Genomic DNA, 27379 nt, shown 5'->3' with positions numbered 1-27379 from the left:
CCCAAGTACCTACTACATACCAGACACTATGCAAGGCTCTGAGGTTACATGGAGTGTTAATGACAGAATTGTGCCCCCTCAAAGTTCATATGTTGAAGCCCTAAACCCCAATGTGATGGTATTTGGAGATGGAGACTTTGGAAAAGAACTAGGGTCATGAAGGGGGGACCCTCTGATGGGATTAGTAGCCAAAAAGGAGACATCAGAAAGCATGTTCCTTCTCTCCATTCTCTGTCTCTCTCCCACCCCCCTTCAGGCACCTGCACAAAGAAGTCACATAAGCATGAGAAAGGTTTGTGCAAGCCAAGAGAAGAGGCCTCAGAATGAAACTTATTTACCAGCACCCTGATCTCAGATTTTCGGCCTCTAGAACTGTGAGAAATAAATTTAGGTTGTTTAAGTCATTCTGTCTATAGTATCTTATTATTGGAAGTCCAAGCAGACTAAGACAATAAGGAACAAAACTAACAAATAACAGAAGTAAAATCTACAGTGAGTCAGGTAGTTATAAACAGTGTGAACAAAAATGAATCAGGAAAGGGCAATGGGTGGGGGTTATAATTTGTTAGAGGAAGACTCCACTGAAAGAGTGACCTTTAATAAATAACCTAAAGGAGGCAAAAAGCCAGCTGTGTGCAGCATGGGGAAAGAACAGGCCACACACAGGGGGAGACAGCAAGTGCCAAGGCTCTGATGCCAGAACGTGTCTGGTAGGGAGGAGCAGGGAGGCGAGTATGGCTGGAGTGGATGGAGGATGGGGAGAAGAGAAGGAGATGGAGTCAGAGGTAAGAAGTGGGTGGTGTGGAGCAGACACATAGGACCTTGAGGCCATTGTAAGGGTTTGGGTTTTATATAAGTGAGATAGGAGGATTCTGACATGGGCTGTCTTGTTTCATAACCACTTTGTCTGCTGAGTTGAAAAGAACTAGAAAGGGCAAAGATGGAAACAGGAGCTACTTCAGTGGTCAAGGTGAGAGACAATGGTGGAAAGTAACAGCTGTGGAAGTAGTGAAAAATGGATATATATCTGAAGGTAGCAATAACAGCCTATCCCAATAGCTTGGATGTGGGGTATGAAAGAGAGGAGTTAAACAAACAAACCAGGACTTGGGGCCAGAGCAAATGAAAGAATAAAGTTGTCATTTCCTAAATTGAGGGAGATCGTATGAGCAGGTTTGGAGGGAAAATTCAGGGCATTTTAAATTCAAAATACCCCTTAGGAATACAAGTTGACATATTGGCTAGGCAACTGGATATACAAGTCTTGGGGTTCTGAGCTGGAGGTATAAATTAATTAATTAATTTATTTTGCTCTCCAGGGCCAACACCGGTGGCATATGGAGATTCCCAGGCTAGGGGTCCAATCAGAGCTACAGCTGCTGGCCTACACCACAGCCATAGCCACATCAGTTTCGAGCCACGTCTGTGACCTACACAACACGAGGCCAGGGATCAAACCTGCAACCTCATGGTTCCTAGTCAGATTTGTTCCTGCTGTGCCATGATGGGAATTCCTGGAGGTATAAATTTAGAAGTTCATTTAAAGTCCTATAAATGAATGTAAGGATGATACTCAAAATATTTAATAACCCGTATGGTAATCATACTAACCAATTAGAAGGTGCTTGAGTACAGTTCTAAAGGGCCAGGTGTTATTAATACATTAGAAACCAGATCATGGTAGATGTGAGGGTCCCAGAGTGAGGCTGGAGTGGTCAGTTGAGGAGGGCATTAGAGAGTTTGAGAGCAACTCTCTACCAATTTTAATGGAAATATTTCAACATTTTATCAAGCAGTAGAGCATACCAGTGTGTAGCAGTTGGAAAATAGCCCTAAAGAAGTACAGAGATGGAAGAAAAGGAAATGAACAAGAAGAGGTCTAAGGATGCCTTAGTAAGTCCAATATTTAGAGGTTGGAGAGAAGAAAAGGATAGCAAAGGAAACTGAGGAGGAAGATCCAGGAAGGTGTGGTTTCCTAGAAGATCAGTGACTCTATGGTCCAGTTTGTCTGAGATGATCCCAGTTGGCATCTGTGTCAGTGTAATCAGTAGCAAGGCCCAACTTCCACCTTCAAAAATGTCATTATTCAGAATGAAAAACTATGTGGACTCCCTACAAAGAAGCCAAGTGAAGAAAGTAGTTTAGGTGGAAGGTATGATCAACTATTTAAGATGCTGCTGCTAAGTGAAGTGAGAAGAGGACTGAGAACTGGCTGCTGGATTTAGTCTCATGGAGACCATTGGGACCTTGTCAAGAAAGCAGTTTCCAAGCGGGTGTGAAAACCAGAAGTCAAAGGAGATGGGAGGAAAGTGACCTATGACAGTAAATGCAGACAAGTCTCTTAAGTTTTGCTTTTAAAAAAGAGGCAGAAAGTTGATGGGGAGTGAGTGGTTGGAAGGGAAGGTGACTCACAACAGGGTTTAGGTAACGCTATGGACTGAACATTTGTGTCCCTCCCAGATTCATATGTGAAAGCCTGATCCCCAGGGTGATGGTATTAGGAGGTGAGACCTTTGGGAGGTGATTAGGTCATGAAGGTAGAGGCCTCATGAGTAGGATTAGTGCCCTTGTAAAGAGACCTGGGAAAGCAAAAGCTGCATTGTATAAGAATGAATACATGAGCATCATACATTAAAACATTTTTTACCTGAAAGTTCCTATTTTTCTTCTGATTTTAAAGGGAATTAAACATGTTCATGAGCCCCTAAAAGTAAAGTGGGCCCTGGGCACTGTGCCTACTGTACCCATAGGTCTTTGGCCCTGGACGTTAAGCAGGTGAGAATGGGATGGGGTTAGTGCACAATAGAGTTGGCCTAAAATGAAAGCGCTGGTGTTTCATCCACAGGAACAGGAAAGAAGGCAGACAACAGGGGCTGGATACAGTGCTGAGAGTTGGTGCAAGGTAGGTATTTTGGCATTTTTCCCCCTGATTATTATTTTTTTTTTCTCAAAGAATTAGTAACATAGTCATAAGCTAAGAGTGAGGATGGTGGAGGAGTTACGGAGGTTCGAAAAGAGAGGAAAAAGTATGAAACAGCCACCAAAGAGTGTGGGAGTGTGAATAGACCATGGAAAATGTAGGAGGATTCCAGGTCCGTGCTAAAAGCTCCTCTGACGTTAGGTGAGGAATTTAAAACGAGACCAGGCAGCATGAGTTGTGTGATTTTTCTCCAGCCACATTCAACAGTCAAGCTGCCGGGGCAGAGTAGGAGAGTTGGATTCAATCAGGGATGGAGTTTACCAAGTAAGTATGACAAAGAGAGGTAGCAGGGCAGTTAAGGTGTATGCAAGAGAGTGATTATAATAATGGACCATGGAATTTAAGCTGAGTTAGGATGGAATTGAGGCAAAGAAGGGACTGAGGACATTGAATGATAGGAGACTTAATTATAGATCCTGGTAGGTCAAAAGTAGACAGAGGCTCTAGAGGAAGTGAATTGGAACAGTAGCCAAAGATAGTGTGAGAATGGGATGGTTGAAATAGAGATTATGGAGGGATGTGCAGTTATTACTATGAGAAGGCCTACATGTAATACATAAATATCTGTTATGCAAAATTGGATTAATGCCCCACACCCCTATATACTCTTCAAAAGTAACCACTCTCAAGGATCGGATATGTAGCAAATATATAGCACATACGCATATATACACACACATACATTGCTTCAGTATTGGGGTTTTTTTAATATATAAATGGGGTCATGCTATATTATCCCATTCCTAATTTTTCCACTTAACAATATCGCCTGGATGGAGTTCCCATCGTAGCTCAGTGGTTAACGAATCCGACTAGGAACCATGAAGTTGGGGGTTCGATCCCTGACCTTGCTCTGTGGGTTAAGGATCTGGTGTTGCTGTGAGCTGTGGTGTGGGTTGCAGACATGGCTTGGACCCCGTGTTGCTGTGGCTCTGGCATAGGCAGGCAGCTACAGCCCTGATTAGACCCTTAGCCTGGGAAACTCCATATGCCATGGGAGCGGCCCAGAAAAAAGCAAAAGACAAAAAAAAAAAAAAAATATATATATATATATATATGTGTGTGTGTGTGTGTATATATGTGTGTATATATATATATATATATATAGCCTGGAATCGTTGTGATTGTTTACACAGGTCTTTCTCTTTTTTGTAGTGGCTTCATTTTTTTCTTTTTTAAAATGTTTATTTTATATTAGAGTATAGTTGATTTACATGTTATATTAGTTTCAGGTGTACAGCAAAGTGATTCAGTTATACATATGCCATTTTTTTCTTTTTCATTTAAATAAACTTCCAATTGAAGTATCTATTAGACTAGACAGATATGTCTCATGTTTACAATAGCGGAGGGAATGTGAAACCAATAAAATAAAACCAAAGCTTCTGGGTTCCTCACTTTCACAGACCCCTTCCAGAACCTGAGCAGGGGTTAGCAATGGCCATAGGTTTTTATAAAATTTGAAGAGTAAGATATTTCAAACATGATTAGTTAAGACTTCAGTCTCTATCCAAATTTCCTCCAAGGCACCTTCTCTGTTTTGGATGGTACTGGAGAGGCTATGAACATTCAAATAAATATTCACTTCGAAATGAATTCGATTCTGAATAAATATGCATTTTCATACTTAATTCTGAATTCTTTTTTTTTCTTTTTCTTTTTATTTATTTATTTATTTTTTGTCTTTTTGCTATTTCCTTGGGCCGCTCCCGCGGCATATGGAGGTTCCCAGGCTAGGGGTTCAGTCGGAGCTGTAGCCACCGGCCTACGCCAGAGCCACAGCTACGCGGGATCCGAGCCGCGTCTGCAACCTACACCACAGCTCACGGCAACGTCGGATCGTTAACCCACTGAGCAGGGGCAGGGACCGAACCCGCAACCTCGTGGTTCCTAGTCGGATTCGTTAACCACTGCGCCACGACGGGAACTCCTCTTTTTTTTTTTTTTTTTTTTTAGGAGTGCATTTAGAGTTCCAGTGGTTAGGCTCTCCAAAGGAGACAGTTTGGGGGTGGGGGGATGCACTGGGGTTGTCGGTTGGAAATCCTATAAAATTGGATTGTGATGATCATTGTACAACCACAAATGTAATAAATTCACTGAGTAATAAAAAAAAAAAAGAAAGAAAAGAAAAAAAGGAGTTCCCGTCTTGGTGCAGCGGGAACAATTCCGACTAGGAACCATGAGGTTGAGGGTTCGATCCCTGGCCTTGCTCAATGGGTTAAGGATAGGGTGTTGCCGTGAGCTGTGGTGTAGGTTGCAGATGCGACTTGGATCCTGCTTTGCTATGGCTCTGGCGTAGGCCGGCAGCTGTAGCTCCGATTAGACCCCTAGCCTGGGAACCTCCATATGCCACTGGTGCGGCCCTAGAAAAGGCAAAAAAAAAAAAAAAAAAGAGTGTCTTTAAAGTTGAAGAAGCTGTAGACCCTACAAACCTTGGATTTACCTCTATAGATTTAGCAATTTTCCCTTAACAGCCTACTTCCTCAGTGAGGTCTAGATTCCTGGAGACTGCCTGCTGCCCCAAATACGCATTGCTGAACCACAAAGCAAAAGTTCTCCCCTCTTCCCTCTCCTTCTCCTTTTCCCTCTCCTTCTCTGAAAGCCCATACTGAGGTGGCCAGAGGACTTTCACTTTCCTGGATCAAGTTATTGTCCTTCAAACTGAATTTTAGGAAAATATGAAAATATGCAAATAACTCAAATTGTCTCAAATGCTCTAATTTGGGGTATTTCTTTCTATCATTGTTGCTTTAATCTCTGTATCAAAGCACATAATCATTGGGGGTTCTCTTGTGGCCCAGCAGGTTAAATATCCATTGTGGTCATTGCAACAGCTCACGAGGCTGCTATGGCACAGGTTCGATCCCTGGCCTGGGGAACTTTCACATGCCACACCTAGGGCAAAAAAAAAAAAAGAAGATAATCATTAACTGAGAATTTTGGATGTATGAGATAATTTAGAGATCATGTAATCCTATTCTCTCATTTGATAACTTTGAGAGCTGAGGCACAGAACAGAAGGACCTATGACTGTTTATAATTCTACAACGAAGGCTAATCATTTCTTAAGTCAAGCTGGGTTCTGTGTTAAGTGTGAGGTGAGAAGATCAAGTGAGTCAGGTCCCAGTTCAGAGACAGAAAACTGCTAACCACATACCCTTGTAAAATCCAAGCACATTCTTCCTTGCTAACAGACACTAATGACTATAATAAATTAAGGAGGGTTTAGTTAGGCAATAAACAATTACTGTTGACAACAGGGTGTAAACTTGATGTCTTAATTAATGTATTGACCAATAGCTCTTTCTAAGTTAAGAGCTCTGGTCCTAATTCAACCCTAATATCTATGTTCTGTTCTTTTTTTTTTTTTTATGTACTAGGACTAAACCATGTTCGATATTCAAATAATAGTTGCATAGAGCAGGGTATTAGAAAAATACAGAGATTTAAAATAAACCCAAGTTTAGCCACACTTGCCTTTAAGAGCGATGATACTTTGACTTACCTTACAGTATTATGAAGATTAACAAGATTATGCCTATAAGTATTCTAAGCTCTTTGGATTTAAAAACTGCAGTTGGCTGGCAGCAATATTTTTCTTTATGTCTGGTCTGTGTGGTTCATTTGGTAATGGGATATGACTTTAAAGTAAGGAGACTAATCTTGGACATGGACAAGCACGTCCCATCAAGACTCGGGCATCCAACCCTGCTTTATCCTGCCATGTGGTCACCATAGGAGACTCAGAACTTATTTTGTTGAGGCTGCTGTTGCTTTAAACACTTTCCGAACTGCTCTTCAGGAACTGTTTTGGAGCCAGCTGATGAGACGTAGGAGAAAAGCAGCCTTCTTATGATTTAGGGTGGGAAGACAGAAAGGTCTTTAAAAACAACAACAACAACAACAACTCATTTCACAGTGACCTTGCCTAGGAAAAGTTCTATATGTCTAGCAAAGAAGCAATTGCCTAAGAAGACAAATGTCTGGTTAAAATTCCTATAGAGTTGCTATAAGACTTACTAAAAGTATTTTTAAGTACATCTATGCATATGACATTCTCCTAGAAGATGAAATAAAAGGTTTTTTTTGGCTTTTGCTTTTGTTTTTTGCCAAACCTGAGGCATGGGCCCGGATCAAACATGTACTGCAGTTGCAGTCTGTGCCATAGCTGTGGCAATGCCAGATCCTTGACCTGCTGCACAACAAAGGAACTTCTGGAAGAGGAGTTTTTAATATGAAAAATCAGAATCTAAAAGTTCCTGTCGTGGCTCAGCAGAAACGAATCTGACTAGTGTCCATGAGGATGTAGGTTCGATCCCTGGCCACACTCGGTTGAAGATCTGGCGTTTCAGTGAGCTATGGTGTAAGGTCGCAGCCATGTCTCGGATTTCGTGTTGCTGTGGCTGTGGTGTAGACGGGCGGCTACAGCTCCGATTGGACCCCTAGCCTGGGAACCTCCTTATGCTGCAGGTGTGGCCCTAAAAAGACCAAAAAAAAGGAAAAAAGAAAAAATAGAATCTAGCATTCAGTGATTTGATAGGCCATATGCTGGCCAGTGATTTTAGTTAAGAGTGATTCTGAGTAGTATGTTTTAATTACTTAAGCATTTTTATGTACATTAGTTTATTTTATCTTCATAATAAACCCAAGATATTGCAAAGATTGATAGTATGAGCATCTTGATTTTACTTATGTAAAAATTCAAGCGGATACTCCAGTGGCACAGTGGGTTAATGATCTGGTTTTGTCACTGCAGTGGCTTGGGTCACTGCTGGGGCACAGGTTTGATACCGGGCCTGGAAACTTCCACAAGCTGTGGGCATGAACAACAACAACAACAGAAATTCAATCTCAACAAGTTCAGAGATAAGCCTGAAATCTCAATAACCAAGTTACTTGTTAATAAGTCACAACTAGCCAGGTAGGTAAAACTAAGACACACCTCTTGTGTTAACTTCTAACCCTGAGTTCTTTCAACATTCTAAATAATATTTTCTAAAGTGTGTCATGAAGAATTCTAAATCCCCAAAATAGTCCTTAGAGTGATTTTAAAATATTCCCACAAATTCTTTGACATTGCCTCCTGCAAAAATTGAAGCTAAGGAAGTTCCCTTGTGGCACAGTGCGTTAAGGATCCAGCATTGTCACTCTAGATGCTCAGGGCAATGCTGTGGTCAGGTTCCATACTTCCACATGCCACCTGAGTAGCCAAAAAAAAAAAAAAAAAAAAATTGAAGCCAAAAAATGGGTAAATTTAATGCACCTTCTCTTGCATGTGGATTAAATTTAGTGACTCACTAGTAGATTTGACGGTGTGTAACTTCTGAGAGTAGGTCATAAAAGACATTACAGCTTTCTCCTTGTTCTTGTACACTGTTCACTCTGGGGGAAGCTGCCTGCTTGGCATGGGTATTCATGCAACCTTATGAAGAGGTCCACATGGTGAGGAACTGAGGCATCCTGCCAATAGCCACGTGAATGAGCCACCTTGAAAGCAGCCCTCCCAGGCCTAGTCAAGCGTTCAAATAACTGCAGCCCCAGTCAACATATTTACTACAACCTGAGGAGAGACTCTGATCCAGAACCATATAGCAAAACCACTTCCTGATTCCTGATTCTCAGAAACTGTTTATGATAATAAATGCTTGTTGCTTTAGGTCTGTAAGTTTGAGGTAATTTGTTATTCTGCAATGGATAACTAATATAGTCCTCAAACAAAGTCTTCTTTGAAAGTTTGAGAAGCTCAAACTCTTTCAAAGATTCATAATGTCTACCAGTATGTAGAGTTTCTAGAAAAGTCCTACAGCAAAGAAACCTGTTTTTCCTTTTTTTTATATAACGCAGTTTGCAAGTCCCCTTTATCAAAATATCTTTCCACACCCCACAGAACTGATTTTGAATACTTTGAACTGCAACAGCATAGGTTGCTAGCCATTACGGTTAGTTTTACATTTCCAAATGAGCATTTAATGCAAATACTAAAAACTGCTGCAAATCTAGTATATGTTTGGGCCTCTATTGGACATTCTACAAGGCATTGGCTTGGATTCTTTAAAAATATCAAGGTGGGAGTTCCCACTGTGGCATGATGGGTTAAGAACCTGACTGCAGTGGCTTGGGTCACTGCAGAAGTGCAGGTTCTATCCTCAGTCGGTGCAGTGGGTTAAACGATCTGACATTGCCACAGCTGAGGTCACCGATGTGGCTCACATTCAGTCCTTGGCCTGGGAACATCTATATGCTCTGGGTGTGGCCATTTTTTAAAAAAGGCCAAGTATAAAAGGCAAAATAGTTTGGGGACCTATACTAGATTAAAGGAGACTAAAAAGACATGTCAACTAAGTGTGATCCTTGATTCTTCATTAGATTTTGGATCAGAAAAAGAAAACAGTTATAAAAGACATTACTGAGACAATTTGAAGAATTTAAGTTATGGAGTATATATTAGATAATAGTATTAAATTAATGTTAAATTATCCAATTATAGGAATTATATTGTGATTATGTAGGAAAATATCCTTTTTCTTAGGTGTTGCGGGCTGAAATTTGTAGGGCTAAAGTGTCAAGATGTCTGTAACTCCCAAACGATTCGGAAATAAAGTGGTATCACCTTATACCAGCCAGAATAGCCACCATCAAAAAGTCTACAAACAATAAATGCTGGAGAGAGTGTGGAGAAAAGGGAACCCTCTTATACTGTTGGTAGGAATGTAAATTGGTGTAACCACTGTGGAAGACAGTATGGAGACTTCTCAGAAAACTAAATATAGAATTACCATTTGATCAGCAATCCCACTCCTGGGCGTCTTTCCAGGGAAAACCAAGACTTGAAAAGATGCATATACTCTAATGTTCACTGCAGCACGATATGATAGCCAAGACATGGATGCAACCTAAATGTCCTTCAATAGAGTGGATAAAGAAGGTTTGGTACATATACACAATGGAATATTACTCAGCCATTTAAAGTAAAGAAATAATGGAAGCTCCCACTGTGGAGGAGTTGAAATGAATCTGACAAGGAACCATGAGGTTGCAGGTTCGATCCCTTGCCTGCGCAGTTGGTTAAGGATCCAGCATTGCTGTGAGCTGTGGTGTAGGTTGCAGACGTGGCTTAGATCCTGTGTTGCTGTGGCTGTGGAGTAGGCCAGCTCCTGTAGCTCTGAATCCACCCCTAGATGGGAATCTCCATATGCAGTGGGTGCAGCCCTAAAAAGAAAAAGGAAAAAAAAAGGAAAGAAATAATGGCATTTGCAGCAAATACAGGTGGACCTCGAAATTATCATGCTAAGTGAAGTCAGTCAGATAGTGAGACACCAACATCATATGCTATCATTTATGTGTGGACTCTAAAAAAAAACACAGACACACACAATGAACTTTTTTGCAAAACAGATACTGACTCACAGACTTTGAAAAACTTACAGTTTTCAAAGGAGACAGGTTGGGTGATGGGGGATGGGCTGGGGGTTTGGGACGGAAATGCTATAAAATTGGGTTGTGATGATTGTTATACAACTATAAATGTAATAAAATTCAGTAAATTAAAAAAAAAGAAAGTGGTTTGGCAGTTCTAGGAGACTACCTCATGAAGTGTTAAAAAAGTTTATATAAGTTAGAATAAAGTGGTGTTTGGGGTGTGTGTGTGTGTGTGTGTGTGTGTGTGTGTGTGTAGAGTGAGGAGGGGTATAGGGCAAAGAGAGAAGAAAAGTATCAAGGCCTCTATCTGGAAGTACAACTAAACATTAAGCTGTGGGATAGGTTCTGAAGGCCTTCATCTTGACTGCCGAGTTTTGAGGTCTCTGCTCAGAGGCTAGGCTGCCAGCCCTAAAAAACTGATGAAGGAAGTGAAACACCTGCTCTTGGCTCATCCCATTACTGTATCCTCCTCAACTTTCTAGTTACAGCATACATGTTTCTTCCTGACCATACTATCTGAAAAGGTTCCTCTTGGTTCTTCTCTCTCACAAAGCACTCAGTAAATCTCAAAATGCTTCTTTGCTTTTAAATTTAAAATATGTTTATTCTATACGTCTGTATTGCACATCTTGTCTTCTCGAATAATGTCCTTCCATTTACCACTCTCCTTCCATGGCCTTACCCAAAACCTGGCCCATAATATATACTTACAATACTTTTTAGATAACTTAACATCCTTTTCACCCTTTCTTTTCCTACTGCATGGTAATCCCAGGTTACTTCTCACATTCCTTTTTTTTTTTTGTCTTTTGTCTTTTTAGGGCCACACCCATGGCATATGGAGGTTCCCAGGCTAGGGATCTAATCGGAGCTACAGCTGCCAGCCTATGCCACAGCCACAGCAACGCCAGATCCAAGCCACCTCAGCGACCTACACCACAGCTCACAGTAACGCCGGATCCTTAACCCACTGAGCAAGGCCAGGGATCGAACCCCCAACCTCATGGTTCCTAGTTGGATTCATTTCCGCTGTACCATGATGGGAACTCCTGCCTCTCACATTCAATAAGTGCCAAGTGCCTTTATACTACACAATGGAAACACACACACACATCACACACACACCTAGTGTCAGTGCCCCATTTCATATCATGATTACTTATCTCTACAACCAGATTTGCCCTACAAGTTAGCTTTAATAGATAGTGTGCTGATTGAATAGTATCCCCCAGAAATTCACATCCACCCAGACCTCAGAATGCAACCTTATTTGAAAAGTAGGTATTTGCAGATATAATTAGTTAAAATGAGGTCCTACTAGATTAAGGTGTGCACTAATCCAATGACTGGTTTCCTTGTAAGGAGAGAAAACAGGGAGTTCCTGTCATGGCACAGTAGAAACGAATCTGACTAGGATCCATGAGGACACAGGTTCAATCCCTGTCCTTGCTCAGTGGGTTAAGGATCCGGCATTGCTGTGGCTGTGGTGTAGGCCGGCAGCTACAGCTCCAATTCGACCCCTAGCCTGGGAACCTCCACAGGCTGTTGGTGCAGCCCTAAAAAAGCAAAAACAAACAAACAAACAAACAAACAAAAATTAAATAATTTAAAAAGAGAGAGAGAGAAAAAAAACAGAGGCAAAGAGACCCATAGACATAGAGGGAAGACAAGAGGGCCATGTGAAAATGAGGGTAGAGACCAGAGAGCTACATCTACAAGACAAGGAATGCCATGGATTCCTGACAACCACCAGCAGCTAAGAAGATAAGGAGAGGCAAGGAAAGATCCTTCCCAGGTGGCAGCACAGCTCTGCTGACACCTTTATTTCAGACTTCCAGCCTCCAGAACTGTGACACAATAAATTTCAGTTGTTCTAAGCCACCTGGTTTGTATAACATAATTTGTTATGGCAGCCTAGGACACGAAAACAGATGGTTTGTGTAGATAGTTGTAAAAGTGAACTACTGTGATCAGATATACCCTTCCCATGTAAGCCTTCACTCTAGGCCTATAAACCGACCACATAACTGGCCCTGTGAGTGGAATGCAGAGACTGACCACAGATGAAAGAGTTTTGATAACAAATCTCCAGCCCACCAACTTGTTAAATAGGGGTTGACAATTGATTTGTCATCCCTCTCAGAGTATTTGCATTTTAATAGGATACTTAGTCATTCAATATTCATGGGTCCATTTACTCATGAGGGTTGACTGAGCGCACAGGATGTCAGGCATTGCTAGGATCAGCCAGAGAACCATTGTAGGAGAGAGGAGCAGCTTTCCCTGAAAACTCCAGATCACACCCTAGAGACCTCCACCTACTCATTCCGTGAGCTCAAAGAACTTCCCAGATATTCCACCTAGAGAACAACAACATGTATATCTTCTATTGAAGAAGAACGTGCTCTCTCTGGAAAAGCTTTTCTCTCTGAGTCCTGTTTGGGGAGATATAAACAAAGAGTAAAAAGGAGGAAAAGTTGGCAGCCATATAACCAGTCAAGCAGGGTCAGATTAATCAATGCTGGAGAATCTCACAACACATTCTCTCCCAGCTTTGCTCCTGGTCAGAACTCACTGGCCTCTTGTTTTCCACCTTCTTTAAATGTCCATCTTTCTCTGTCCATTCTGCAAATGTTTATATTCTTCATCATTTTGTCCTGGGCTCTCCTATTTTATCATTTTAAATACTCTCCCTGGATTTTTGCTTCTGGTTCCATTGGTCTCAATTACCATACAGTGTAAACTGATGTCTCCCCAATCTTTAACTCTAAACCAGAACTTCTTCCTAAACCACACACCATTAAATTCAACAGCTTACTATACCGCTCCCCTTGGATATTCCACAAATATCTCAAATTAAACATCAAAACACAATCAATTGCTTTCACCACCAAATCTGCTCTTCAATCACTATCCACCACATTGCTTAAGTGAGAAACCTCAGTGTAATGAGCTCAGTAATGTTTAGCATTGTACTTCCTTTATTTGTCCTAACTTTAGTTCTTCTAAGCTGAAAGGACAAACCAAATGCTAGTTCTCTATGATTCTGTGAAAACATTTTTATTTACCCTTTCATTGACTCATAAATTCTCCATTCAGACAATAATCTTAATTTCCAAAGCCCACCTCCATTTTTTTTTTTTTTTTTGAGGGCTTTAATAAGCACGTGGGTCTTCCTCAACTCTTTTGTAAAAGACTAACAACAACTTAAACTTCTAACAGTAGACTCTGGCCACCTAAGTTATGACACATCAATATGATGCATTAAAAACCATGTTCTAGATGAATAGTTCGTAATCTAAGAAGGGTTTGTGATTTAATCTTATAAAAAGCAGATTTTTAAAACCCTGGAACACAGTGATAACTTTTGTTCTCCCCCAAAGTATGACCACAATAGCCAGGTAAATATTGCAGACTGAACAACATTTACCCTTACTCCTCCTTGTAACCACACTAAAATGACAATTCCATGAAGGAAATAAAGAATATAAAAGAGAGTAACTGCAGGTGACAACTTAAGAGATGAGATCAGGGAAGTCCTCTCCAGGACAGCAACGTAAGATCTGTTATCAAAAGGGTGAGAATGAGCTGTCTGTGTGAAGAACCAGAGGGAAGCATGTTGGGACTAGGGAACAAGTGCAAAGATCCAGGATTGGGGAAAGGCTTTTTGTTTTTGAGACATATAAACCAGGGGAAGCCTTTGATGGATTTTAAGTTGGAGAGTGACATGATCTGATTTATGTGTTTTGGGGTTTTTTTTTGTTTTTTTGTTTTTTGTTTGCTTTTCAGGGCCGCATTCGCAGTATATGGAGGTTCCCAGGCTCGGGTCAAACTGGAGCTGTAGCCGCCTACCTATGCCATAGCCACAGCAACGCGGAATCCGAGCCACATCTGTGACCTACACCACAGTTCACGGAAACGCCGGATCCTTAACCCACTGAGTGAGGCCAGGGATCAAACCTGCATCCTCATGGTTGCTAGTCAGATTCGTTTCTCCTGAGCTACAATGGGAACTCCCTGATTTATGTTTTCAACTCCTGCTGTGGCAAGGAAATCTACTGGAGTATGGCAAGAATGGCAATAGGCGAACATAAGGAAGTCATTCATGTCATCCAAGAGGATGTAGTTTGTACTAGGAGATGACTAATGAGATGGAGAAATTTGTGATATATTTGGGTGGTATAGTTTGATGATATATTAAAATATTTGATGCTGTCTTTAGATATATTTTTGGTGGTATATATATTAGGTCAGTAGGACTTGGATTTGGCTGTTGAAATAAGAAAATCAAGCATGTCTTTAGCTTAAGCCATCTGGTGAAAGCTGTGCCATTTACTGGGATGATATCTGTATATCCAGGATATCTATTATGATTGAGCATATATAGGGTGGCCCTTGGTGAAGACAAAGTTGTAAAGTTCCATCACTCACTCTTATGTTTAGATGTATAGACTACAAATTACCTGCAAAAAAAACCTCAGGAAGTTATTCAAAAGGAAATTCTTAGTCACATAAATAAGTATCCATGGTTTTTAAAGGAGGGCATAAAAATATTGTCTTTTTTTTTTTTAAGTAATCCATCTCATTACTTCATAAAGAGAACTTGTCCTTAAAAGGTGATAGATTGTATTGCAAAAGGAGCCCAGGCCTTTGAAGGCCAAGGGCAAATCACTGAACTCTTACCCACGAGACTCAAAGTTAAATAGGCATAGAAGGATGGACAGTGTGGTTCGGCCCAAGCTTAAGAGCTGGAACTATTAAAGATGCCCCTGATATAACCTTGATGGAAGGGCAAGTCTGGGGTTGTATCCCAGTCTACACTTGTGGCATGGTCTCCATGGCATGTGGAGGCTACCCATGATGACATAATGACACACAAAAGGTTTTGTTATGGTGAACAATGGCAGAATATCTGAGTACACACTAAGAGAGCAATAGGTTCAAAGCCCAAGTTCAAAGGCCCATTGTGAGGCTGGCAGGAATTCAGACCAGCAAGGGCATCACAAAGTGTAGGCAGGCATCTACTGACTTTGGGCAAAGACCTCACAGTGGCAGTAGACATCAGCCAAAAGCAATGACAATCCTGAATTAAGCAGTCATTCCAGATCCTTTGTACCCAACTCTGGGAGTAGGAATGGCCTTGCCAATCAAACCATCTTCCGCACTGAATACCTTTATCTCCAGATTTCTTGGGAAACTGGCCAGAAGAAAGGCAAGGGATGCTGGCAAGGTAGGTGGAGAAGGCTTCAAACGGGTTAGATTCACTCTCAATGACAATAGGTTGTTTAGGTATAGTCATGTCAAACTGGTTCCAACCCTACATAGACCATGGACCAGCCTCTTTTCACTTGGGTATGTGACTCTGAGCCAGCATTTCTAGAAGAATCATTGGAAATCATTATAATATCAGTGCTCTTGTGTTCCACCAAATAGAGGTCTTTGGTTTCTAGGATCTTCGTTGTATCTTAGTGACAAGCTTTTAATTCACTTTTAAAATGTTAATAACCATTTGTATTATTAGAAAAACCTTTCTTAAAAGTTCCCAAATGTCTAACCTTTTTCATAAGAAAAACAGGACTTTTTTTCCAGGAAAGAGGGAAAAATTTACTTTACCATAATACATGGCATGCATGAGTCAGAAAAAGGGCTTGAATAATTTGTAGACACACTGCTATTGAGTCATCATGAATGATACAAGACCACTTGAATACTGATGAAGTTAAACTCTTTCCAATCTGTAAGAAATAAAAATACTATTCCTTTTTTTTATTTCACCAAGGTCAGTTTCAGTTTTACCCTAGAAGATACACTGGGGCTAGATGGCAACAACTGCCATTCATAGATGAGGCCACATATTCCCTAAGAAACAGGATCTTCAGCAAAGTACAAAAATCAAAAGTATAACGTGGAGTTTAATACAAGTGTTACCTCTCCTTGTCCAATAGATTCCTTTCCCTCATAACAATAGGCAATATAATGTATTTAAAAGCAAACTGGTCCATTTGTGATTAAAATACTCAAGGATCTGGTGATGCTGAAGGTTTTAAGCAATGTGACTGAAGAGGCTTGGTGGGTACATTGGAATGCTGGTGATTTATTATATAATTTAAGTGCCCATCTGTGCAGCTGGGCAAAGACATAGCTGATGAAAATATCAGCTGGCCAGCTGTTTTCCCGGCTCAGCAGAGGTCATGCAGATTGCTTCCCTGGCTGCCATCACCACTCCAACAACCTCATCTCTGTCAGAAGGACTCTTCATTTCCATACTCTCCTGAAAAAGCAAGGGCAGCAACAATGGTCCTTAATCCTGAAGAAGATCTGGGCTATTTTCTAGGTTAGTTGCAACTTAATGAGCCCTGACATTGATTAAAGAAGTCATTCTCTCAAGCTTTGTGTCACTTTGCCTCACCTCCCAGCTAGTGAGCCTGTGACACAGAGGGGCTATGTTCTGGTCTAGTCTCCTAGGTTGAATTTCTGGCTCTTTGCCTTTCAACCCTTAAAAGATGATTAATTACATAAAAATAGGCTATATAGCATTACCTCCCACCTTTCCAGTGCTGCTTAACTACTTTATCCATTTTTCTAGGGCTCTGGGGATCATTGACAAGTTTGGTGACTGTACAAAGTAGAGCAGTAAACTTAGGATGAGCCCTAAGCACACTTTCAGTGTATCCTGCTTTTTTTTTTTTTTTTTTTTTTTTTTTGTCTTTTGTCTTTTGTTGTTGTTGCTACTTCTTGGGCCGCTCCTGCGGCATATGGAGGTTCCCAGGCTAGGGGTTGAATCGGAGCTGTAGCCACCGGCCTACGCCAGAGCCACAGCATCGCGGGATCCGAGCCACGTCTGCAACCTACACCACAGCTCACGGCAACGCCGGATCGTTAACCACTGAGCAAGGGCAGGGACCGAACCCGCAACCTCATGGTTCCTAGTCGGATTCGTTAACCACTGCGCCACGACAGGAACTCCTATCCTGCTTTTTTTTAACATGATTTACTTGAGCCATATGGGCTCTATCAATCCTGCTTACTCTCTTTTCCATTGAGAATGTTACTTGTGAAGTGACAGGTATTACAGTAAGTACTCAGCTATGGGTATGAACAAGACAGAAAGGTAAAGATGATGGTGAATTGTTGTTGACTGGTGGGTAGGACCAGAGGAAAGGAGTAAATCTATTTACTATGTTATAGACCCAGTGAATGTTCAAACTTCTCACTACATTGATTGTCTTTAAAAAATGAGGAGCTGTGATCAGGCAGGCATTGATTTCAAAGCTGTTGACCCTTTTATATACCTTTAAAAGCTATAAGTAGCAATTCTGACATGAGTGCAAAAAGTACCATAGTGCCCTTAAATCAGTAGTGAGAGGAAGAAAGGAGATAAAGGGGAGAGACCCTGAAGGCACTAACAGGCTCCTAGTCTTGATCTCTGGCCTCCTACTCCATCAGTCCAGCTGATGTCAAGGGGACTGGCCAGGGCTCAAGGCTAATTGCCACCTTGACCAGAGATTCAGGGGAGGCCAAGTAGAGAGTAGCTTAAAAATTTGCACAATCTTTAAAAAGCATTATCTAAAAATGTAGGGGCCCTTTCAATGTCAGGGACTCGGGGAAAGGCCTTGTTATCTCACTCTCTGAGATTTGGGATTTGATTTTTTTTTTTTTTTTTTTTTGGTAATAACAACAGATAACATGAGATCTACCTTCTTACTAATTTTTTTTTGGTAATAACAACAGATAACATGAGATCTACCTTCTTAACTAATTTAAGTGTACAATAAAGTATTGCTAACTATAATCACAGTGTTGTACTGCAGGTCTCCAGAACTTAGGCATCTTATAAGACTGAAACTTTATATCTGCATTTTCCCCTCCTCTCAGCTCCTGGTAACCACGATTTTACTCTCTGTTTCTTGAGTCTGACTATTTGAGATGCCTCATCTAAGTGGAATCACAGTGTTTGCCCTTCTCTAACTGGCTTATTTCACTTAGCATAATGTCTGGATTCGTTCGTGTTGTCACACATGATAGGTGGATTCTACTGGGGAGATTTTAGTAAAGTTGAGCAACAAGAGACAGCTAGATTTTATTTGGAGCAATGTACTCACAGTTTCTCCGAGCCTCTGTTAACTACTTATTTTGTGGGGAATGATACTGTTTTAGGGGCCTCTCTCTAAAATTCTTCCTGGCCCATCAAAACATATTGAGTAATATTTGAATGGTATGTCACAATGAGCAAAGGATTTTAACGTTCAGAAATAAAGTAGAGATAAAGCAGCTATGATTGTTGTACAGGTGACAAGACAAAGGCTCAGAAGAGTAATGATTTACTCAAGCTCACCCTACAAATCCCAGCCTCTTTCGATTATATCCTAAAGCCTTTTTATTGTTCTTTCACTTTTTTTTTTTTGTCTTTTTGTTGTTGTTGTTGCTATTTCTTGGGCCGCTCCCGTGGCATATGGAGGTTCCCAGGCTAGGGGTCGAATCGGAGCTGTAGCCACCAGCCTACGCCAGAGCCACAGCAACTCGGGATCCGAGCCGCGTCTGCGACCTACACCACAGCTCACGGCAACGCCGGATCATTAACCCACTGAGCAAGGGCAGGGACCGAACCCGCAACCTCATGGTTCCTAGTCGGATTTGTTAACCACTGCGCCACGACGGGAACTCCTGTTCTTTCACTTTAACTTCAGGTATTTCTACTGCTTGAAAAGTAAACTCTTATGTGGAAAATCATGGTCAAGACTTTATAGTAATGTCATAAAATTAAAATTAAATTCATAATTGTTTATCTTTTCTTACCTTCAGAGTCTAACACATAGAAATGTCATTCAATACAAAATTATTAGTATGATCATAAAACACAGATGTAGCTCTGAGTAGGTTTCTCTTTGCTTGTTGGTTTTCAGCATGCTAAAATTTACATATAGTTCCAATATACAATGTGCGCCAAAAAATGCAGCAAGAAAGTTGTTGTGGGAATTCCCTCGTGATGCAGTGGGTTAAGGATTCAGTGTTGTCACTGCAGTGGCTTGAGTTGCTGCCATGGCTCAGGCTGGATCCCTGGCCCAGAGACCTTCCGCATGCCACAAGGCACAGCCAAAAAAAGCTGTTTGGGGTTGAATTATGTCCCACCAAATTTAATAGGTTAAAGTCCTAACTCCTCAGTACCTTGGAATGTGACTATTTGGAGATAGGACCTTTAAAGAAATAATTAATTTAAATAAGGTTATTAGAGTGAGCCATAATCTAATATGACTGGTATCCTTATGAGATGAGAAAATGTAGACACTGACACCTCCAGAAGGAAGATCATCTAAAGACAGAAAGAAGACAGCCACCTACTAGCCAAAGGGAGAAGCCTTGGAAGAAAGCAAACCTGAGGACATCTTGATCTCAGACTTCCAGCCTCCAGAACTATGAGAAAATAAATTCCTGTTGTTAAGTCACCCAGTCTATGGTATTTTGTTATGGCCCTTGCAAGCTAATACAATAGCTAAGACTTAACTGCTTCACAGGTTCTTAACATAACTGTTAATGTAATATATAGGTATGAAATCCATTGCCCTCGATTTAAAAAAAAAAAAGACAAGTACACATGTTAATCATGTGTCCATGTTTATTATGTTCGAACATAGGCACTGTTCATCAGGCAATCATAATTATATGCAAGTTAAAGTGACACCACAGTGATAATGCTATAGACTGGATAGGCATTCAGAGTTTCACAAGATCAATTCTAGAGGAGATGTAAGAGAAGTTTTCACTAAAGTGGTGTGATTTATGCTGAGTATTAAGAATGGATAGGGTTTTGATGTAAGTAGCTAAGGAACAGACTAAGGAAGAGGCTGTGAAAGTGAAAAATCATAAAGAACACCAGATAGGCTAGTTTGGCTAGAGCATAAGAAGTGAGGAAACTAAGTTGATTTGGCTTCTGAGAAGAGTACTGAAAAAGAATGAGGAATAATCTCATGGTGAGGGGAGGATGTGAGGATGAGCTCAGCATTTCCACAGCATAACTCAGAAGCCAGTCTATTACCCTGTCTACAAGAACAACCTGTTGGTGACCTAATGCTCCATCCTGTGGCTGCCGTATGCATTTACTGAATCCTTTTCCAGAAATGCCCAGAGAAACAGATGCTTCTATATTTGGCAGTGATTCCCAAAATCACATGGGGGCACTTGATTCATTGTCCCCATCATAGACATAGTCAAACGGAACCTCTAGGGCAGAACCTCAATCTTGGCTGCATATTATAATCACCTGGAGAGCTCTTAAAACATTCTAATGCCAATGCTATACTCCAGAGCAATTACATCAGAATGCTGGTGATGGGAGCCAATCATCAGTACTTTTTTAAGCTCCCCAGCTGATTCTAATGTGTACCCAAGTTGGAGACCCACTGCTATAGGCAGTACAGACTGAGCATCTGTGCTTTCAGTAGGTGATCCAAGTGATTCTTCCTAGCCAATCCATGAAAAAGATTTGCTCTTCAGAATCTTCTGTTCCTCAGACAGCTTTCTCTAATCCTCTAAGAAAAAAACAAACATGTCATCTCTTTTCTCTCTCTCTCTTTTTTTTTTTTACCAAGAATCTCATCCATATTTAGCTAAACTTACTTCCCATTTTTTTTTAAATGGTTGTACCTGTAGCATATGGAAGTTCCAAGGCTAGGGATCAAATAGGAGCTGCAGCTGCAGCCTATGTCACAGTCACAGCAACACCAGACCTGAGCCACATCTGAGACCTACACTGCAGCCTGTGGCAACGCCAGATCCTTAACCCACTGAGCAAGGCCAAAGATCACACTCACACTCTCACAGAGACAACAGTGGGTCCTTAACCCTCTGAGCCACAATAAGAATTCCTTACTTCTGGAGTTCCTGTCATGGCACAGCAGAAATGAATCCAACTAGGAACCATGAGGTTACGGGTTTGATCCCTGACCTCACTCAGTGGGTTCAGGATCTGGCATTGCTATGAGCTGTGGTGTAGGTTGCAGACGTGGCTCAGATCTGGCGTTGCTGTGGCTATGGAATAAGTAGGCCAGCTGCTACAGCTCCAATTTGACCCCTAGCCTGGGGACCTCCATATGCTGCGGGTGTGGCTCTAAAAAGACAAAAGACAAAAAAAAATTTATTTAATTAAAAAAATAAAAATTCCTCACTTCTTAATTTTTAAGATAAAAAAGGGGTGTTGCACATAGAACATGCAACACAGGGATGGGGTTCCATATTTGACATAACATTAAGGCCTTTCAGTAGCCATATTATGAAGCAGTGAGTTTAAGAAAAGAGTATTGAAAAATAAGAGGGGAGTTCCCATCGTGGTGCAGTGGTTAACGAATCCAACTAGGAACCATGAGATTGCAGGTTCGGTCCCTGCCCTGCTCAGTGGGTTAACGATCCGGTGTTGCCGTGAGCTGTGGTGTAGGTCGCAGACGTGGCTCGGATCCCGCGTTGCTGTGGCTCTGGTGTAGGCTGGCGGCTACAGCTCAGATTTGACCCCTAGCCTGGGAACCTCCATATGCCACGGGAGCAGCCCAAGAAATAGCAAAAAAGACAAAAAAAAAAAAAAAAAGAAAGAAAGAAAAATAAGAGCGATCATTTTTTCAGCTACAAAGCCAATGGCTTTGAAAAAAAAAAATTTCAGCAGGAGAGTGACAAGATCAATACTAGATTTTAAGGAAATTATAAAGAAGAGAGCAATGAAACAGAAAAATATGAAAGACAGTGTAAAGGAGGAACAATTGAACTTGACTGATAGATTAAGTATGTGAGAAAGTTAGGAATTGATGTAATTCTGAAGTTGTAAGCCTGGGTAACAGAAAGAAATTACAGAAATGGGGAAATGAGGAGAAAGACTAAATTTTCTTGGGGGGAAAGTGGAGAAGGCAAGAGGATTGAATTGGGTTTTAGACTTGTCTGAGGTAATATGACATTTAGAAAGTAAGGCCAGTCTAGAGACAGATTTGGAATCTTCTGCCAAGAAATCTCAGTTGCAGCCAAAAAGAGAATACTGGAAAAGATGAGATGAAAACCAAAGACAGAAACTTGGAAAATACCATTGTGGAGATAGTATAGCCCAAGGGAAGCATCTATTCGACAGGCAGGAGGAGAGCCTGAACAGGGCCTTGAAAGAGAAAGGGGAATGAAGAAGCGATCACTAGAGTTAAATGACCAAGGAGGAGGCCTGGGATAACAGATATGACACATGCTTATTTCACAGTAGAGCCTAACAGCCATCACTAGCCTTCCATTGTCTATAGAATAATATTAGCCTAAGAAAAGGCCTTTATAAATTGGCTCTAATATACAACCAACCCAAAGTGAACTACCTCTTATTCTCCATGAAAATATATTCTTTGAAGCTTCTTTATGTTTAGACATGCTACTTATTTTCTTTGCCTGACAAAATTCTCTTCATTCCTCAAGACCAGTTCCTAATGTCAGTTCTTCTGTGAATCCTTGTGTACCTGGTTCCTAGGCAAATATTGCACAGTCAGTGCTTCCTCAATGACACAATTTCAGTTTGTACACACCTCAATGACAGCACTTCCCACATGCATCACATTTTTTTTTTACCCATTTGTTTGAGTCATCTATTGCTATGCAATCATCCATTCCAAAACATAGCTGTTTAAACAATTGCTATATACACTCTACGGATTGACTAGTATCAGCTGTGCAGTTCTTCCACCCCCATGTGATGTCAGCTGGGGCCACAGTCAACCGCAGAGCTCAATTAAGCTGGAACTTCCAAGATGGTTTACTCCTATGTCTAGTGCCTTGGATGAGATAGCTGGAACACTGGGCTCAAGCTGGGATGCTCGGAAAACTGGGCTTCTTACTCTCTCTGAGTTCTCTCCACACACCTTGGTCTTTCTACCAAGGTAGCTCAGCTTCTTACATGTCAGTTCAGATTTTCCAAAGGAGAGTATACCCAAAGGAAGGAATCTAAAGCTGTAAGCCCTCTTAAATGCTACTCCCACACTGTGTCACTCCCTCTGCTATTTACACTATCTCAGGGCTAGAGACTACTCAAAGGCATGAACACCAGAAGGCATGCTTCCCTGGGGACTATCTTTTAGGCTATCTTCCTCTTGAATCTGCCATTTGCCTGAGGGGCAAAGATTCTCTTTTTCATCTCTGTGATCCTGGGACCCAGCATGGAATTTAACACTTAGTGGACCTTCATTAAATGATGGTTGAATGAAAGAGCAGAAGTGGAGCTGGAAGATAAATAGGCCAGGTTAAGAAAAATCAGATTCAGTGGAAAGTTGGGGGTGGCAATGAAGTGTCCTCAGAGTTAACTCCTGATGTAATGTCAAAATGAGGCCACATGTGTGCCCTCCGTTTTGTATCTGAGTTAAAAGTGTTAACCTGTTAAGTGTAAACCTTTAAAAATATCAAAATTTGTGCAATCTTGTTTAGCATTTCTGGTTTTTCTTTCTTTTTTTTTTTTTTTTTTTGGTATGGAAGTATCCTAAGCCTCTCTTGACATTTGAGAGTTCCCAGGAATAACCATTGTTAAGTGTAGGTGTTAGGTAGTAGCTTTTAAATTTGCTAAGAGATGCCCTAAAAGTTTGGTGGAACTCCCTCAGGGACCACTTTAGAGGGGATGGGAGAGAAGGGCTGAGTGAGCCCATGGGCCTATGGACCCATAACCCCATTCCTACTCCAACCAAGGAAGCTTTGATTGGTTTCATCTATTGTCACAGGGAAGCTTTACTTGGAAAAATAAATAAAGGCAGTTTTTTTTTCTTTCCCTCTACTAAATAAATTGTAGAAAAAAGAGAAAACAAATAACAAGATTAACCATGAAGACTAGCTGAAGCCAGATACCTGAATTGGCAGCAGGCCAGATAAACACAGTCCTATTGGCAGGGCAAGTAAAAGAGGAGATTAAGGAGACTGGGGATTCTAGAGAGACCATGTGAAGAAGGGAGAGTGACATACTTTGAGCGTGGAGTCCAGATTTTTCCACCTTTGTCACTAACAGGCCCTATAGCTTGGGCAGAACACTTAACCTCTGGGCCTCAGTTCCTTTATTTGCAAAATAAGGTTCTCATGGGACACTGGAATTCCTGCTCTAAGACTCTGGGTCCAAGGAGACTATAAAGCATCATGGATGACTGACAATTTCTAGACTATACATACTATTCATTACAACCAGAGACAGCTCATTACTTGCAGGGTATGGAGACCAGAAGGGGGAGGTCAAAGGTTTGATATTGGAGTACTTAGCTCGGATAATACCTGCTAAATTAAACAAAGAGGGGCATCCTCTTGTGGAGCAGGGGGTTTGGTGTTGTTACTGCAGCAGCTTGAGTTGCTGCTGTGGCAAAAGATCCAGCTCTGGCCCAGGAACTTCCACATGCTGCTCGTGTGGCCAAAAGAAAAAAACAACAAAAAACTCCAAAATACAAAACAAAACCAAGGAGGCCATTAGACTGAGGTGCCTCTAATGTAATGTTGTCCACATGAGCAAATCAAACTCCTGGCCTGTAAATGCCTCAGGGTCATGAAATTGAAACCCAAGGGCAAACAGTCACAGCCAACTAGGCTTTAAACTAATAGTCAATCAATAATTCCTTACTTTGCTCATGCCTTTTCTCTATAAAATTTCTCCCTGAGCTCTTGTTGATGGAGAGCTCCTGACCACTTCTGTTTTTGGTGCTGCCAGTTAGAATGAATTTTTGCTCAAATTCTTAAAATATTTACTCTGCCTCAGTTTCTCTTTTAACAAAATCTAATATTGTCAGTGCATCAAGCACTGAGACTGTACTATGGACTTTACCCATAATACAGCATTTCATTCTCACATCTTTGTCAGGCAGGTACAGTTGTTATCCTCTTTTTAAAGATGAGAAATCTGAAGTTTGAGATACTCTTTTTCTCTCTCCATTCAGAGCACAGAACCTAGCACCACGGCCATTACCCTGGGTTACTGGGACATCCGCGGGCTGGCTCACGCCATCCGCCTGCTCCTGGAATACACAGGTTCAAATTATGAGGAGAGGAAATACATGATGGGAGATCCTCCTGACTATGACAGAAGCCAGTGGTTGAATGAAAGATCCAAGCTGGGCCTGGACTTCCCCAATTTGCCCTACTTAATTGATGGGCCTCACAAGCTCACCCAGAGCAATGCCATCCTTCGCTACATTGCTCGCAAGCACAACATGTGTGGGGAGACAGAGAAGGAGAAGATTCAAGTGGACATTCTGGAGAGCCAGGTTATGGATGTACGCTTACACATGGCCAGGGTCTGCTACAGCTCTGACTTTGAGAAACTGAAGCCTGGTTATGTGGACGAGATCCCTGAGAAGATGAGGCTCTTCTCAGCGTTTTTGGGGAAGGGGCCTTGGTTTGCAGGACACACGCTCACCTATGTAGATTTCCTGGCTTACGACATCCTTGATCTACATCGCATATTTGAGCCCAAGTGCCTGGATGAATTCCCAAACCTGAAAGACTTCATCACCCGCTTTGAGGGGCTTAAGAAGATCTCTGCTTACATGAAGTCTAGTCGCTTCCTCCCACGCCCTTTGTTTCTAAAGATTGCCATGTGGGGTAACAAGTAGTGGCCTGTAACCAGGAGCTGGAGTGAGGAGTCAGGGCCCTGGAGAAGAGCTGGACCACCCTGCACCCAGAACCATCTGTCTTTTTCTTTATCCTTCTGTCCACTCTAGATGCCTTATTGCCCCCCACCCCACTCCTTTCCAAGTATCCTTTAAAGCTTCAGCTCCCCACTTTTCTTCAGTTCCTCCCTCACCCCACATTATCCCTCCTGTACCAAAGCCAACACTAGGATCCTGCCCTTCCATGGTAGCTTCTGCTATGAGGAGCCCAACCAGACCCCTGGTCCATGAGCTCTGCTCTGAGCTCACAGAATTGCCCTGAAAATCAGTCCTGGCCTGGTGTGCTGGCCTTGCTTCCCAGCGTGGTTCCTGTCCAGCCCTGTCTGGTCCCCAGTAACATCTTAATCACACCTGCTGTGTCTTGCTTTATTACCTCCCAACTTCCCAGAGTTACAACTAACTGTGTTGGATGCGTGGGGGTGTTCATTTTTCCTTTTGTGGTCCACTGCAGGGGCTCCATGGGTGGGGATCGGGGGGGGGGGGGAGTGAGGGATTGGGGATGGATAGGTTTATAATGTTTCTTGCTCATTTCTGTCTTCATGTAACTCTGTTCCTTAGCATGGGAGGTCTCCACAGAAGGAGGCCCTCCTGTGCCTGGTTCTTGCCTTCATGGAATGCCTTCTGGCTTGTACTCCATGTCATGGTTCAGGGGGTCTTAAATTGTGGGTCAAAAGGTTGTGCAGTCCACTGGTAGTGCGGGATTCCGTGGAACACCACCGCCCCCCCGCCCCTGCGACATCTGCAGCATAAATGGAAGTTCCCAGGCTAGGGGTCAAAAGCCACACCTCAGCCACAGCAACACTGGATCCCAACCTACACCACATTTTGTGGCAACTTGAGATCCTTAACCCACTGAGCAAGGCCAGGGATCAAACCAGCATCCTCAGGGACAACATGTTAGGTTTTTAACCCACTAATCCACAGCAGGATTTCCTGGTGGACCTTCTGTCGCCCTTTCCTGGAAGTATTCCCTGCTTTTAGATACCCTTCATCTGTACTATTACAACAGGTCTCAGGAAAACAGGCCTCACTGGTTTATAATCGTTGTTTTACTTGTTTTCCTCTCCAATTCCACCATAAATTCATTGAGGAGAGAACTTTTGTCTTATTTAACTTTATGACTGTAACATCTATTGTACTAGATTGTACACAGTAAGTGGTGAATAAAAGTTGGAAATCTGAAGAAAAAAAAACATAGTCTTCTGCTTAAAGTCACACAGCTAATAAGGGATATAGCAGGGATTCAAATGAAGGCATTTACTTGTATATCTTTATTTTTCCCTATTCAAATAAAGTCTGTCTGTATTACATTATAAAGCCCTGAAAAACTGGAATTGTTATC

The 27379-nt window shown here is 41.7% G+C and overlaps 1 protein-coding gene across 1 annotated transcript; it reads left to right on the top strand.

Annotated features, from left to right (window-relative positions):
* Positions 735-26475, top strand: LOC100156976 (glutathione S-transferase Mu 1-like). The gene is made up of 4 exons (XM_021069827.1): positions 735-785; positions 2681-2775; positions 2846-2902; positions 25275-26475. The coding sequence occupies exons 1-4, from the start codon at positions 735-737 to the stop codon at positions 25978-25980; spliced, it is 909 nt and encodes a 302-aa protein (XP_020925486.1). The 3' UTR covers positions 25981-26475.

The sequence above is a fragment of the Sus scrofa genome, chromosome 13 (genome assembly GCF_000003025.6).
Source record: "Sus scrofa isolate TJ Tabasco breed Duroc chromosome 13, Sscrofa11.1, whole genome shotgun sequence".
In the NCBI taxonomy this organism is placed as follows: Eukaryota; Metazoa; Chordata; class Mammalia; order Artiodactyla; family Suidae; genus Sus; species Sus scrofa.
Note: the sequence above shows the minus strand (reverse complement) of the source record. Positions and strands in the feature narration are given on the sequence as shown.

Coding starts and splice junctions, on each gene's coding strand:
- LOC100156976 (XM_021069827.1), top strand. CDS start 735: ATGGCTGGAGTGGATGGAGGATGGGGAGAAGAGAAGGAGATGGAGTCA. Junction 786..2,680: donor AGAAGGAGATGGAGTCAGAG/GTAAGAAGTGGG, acceptor CTGATTTTAAAG/GGAATTAAACATGTTCATGA. Junction 2,776..2,845: donor TGGCCCTGGACGTTAAGCAG/GTGAGAATGGGA, acceptor TTTCATCCACAG/GAACAGGAAAGAAGGCAGAC.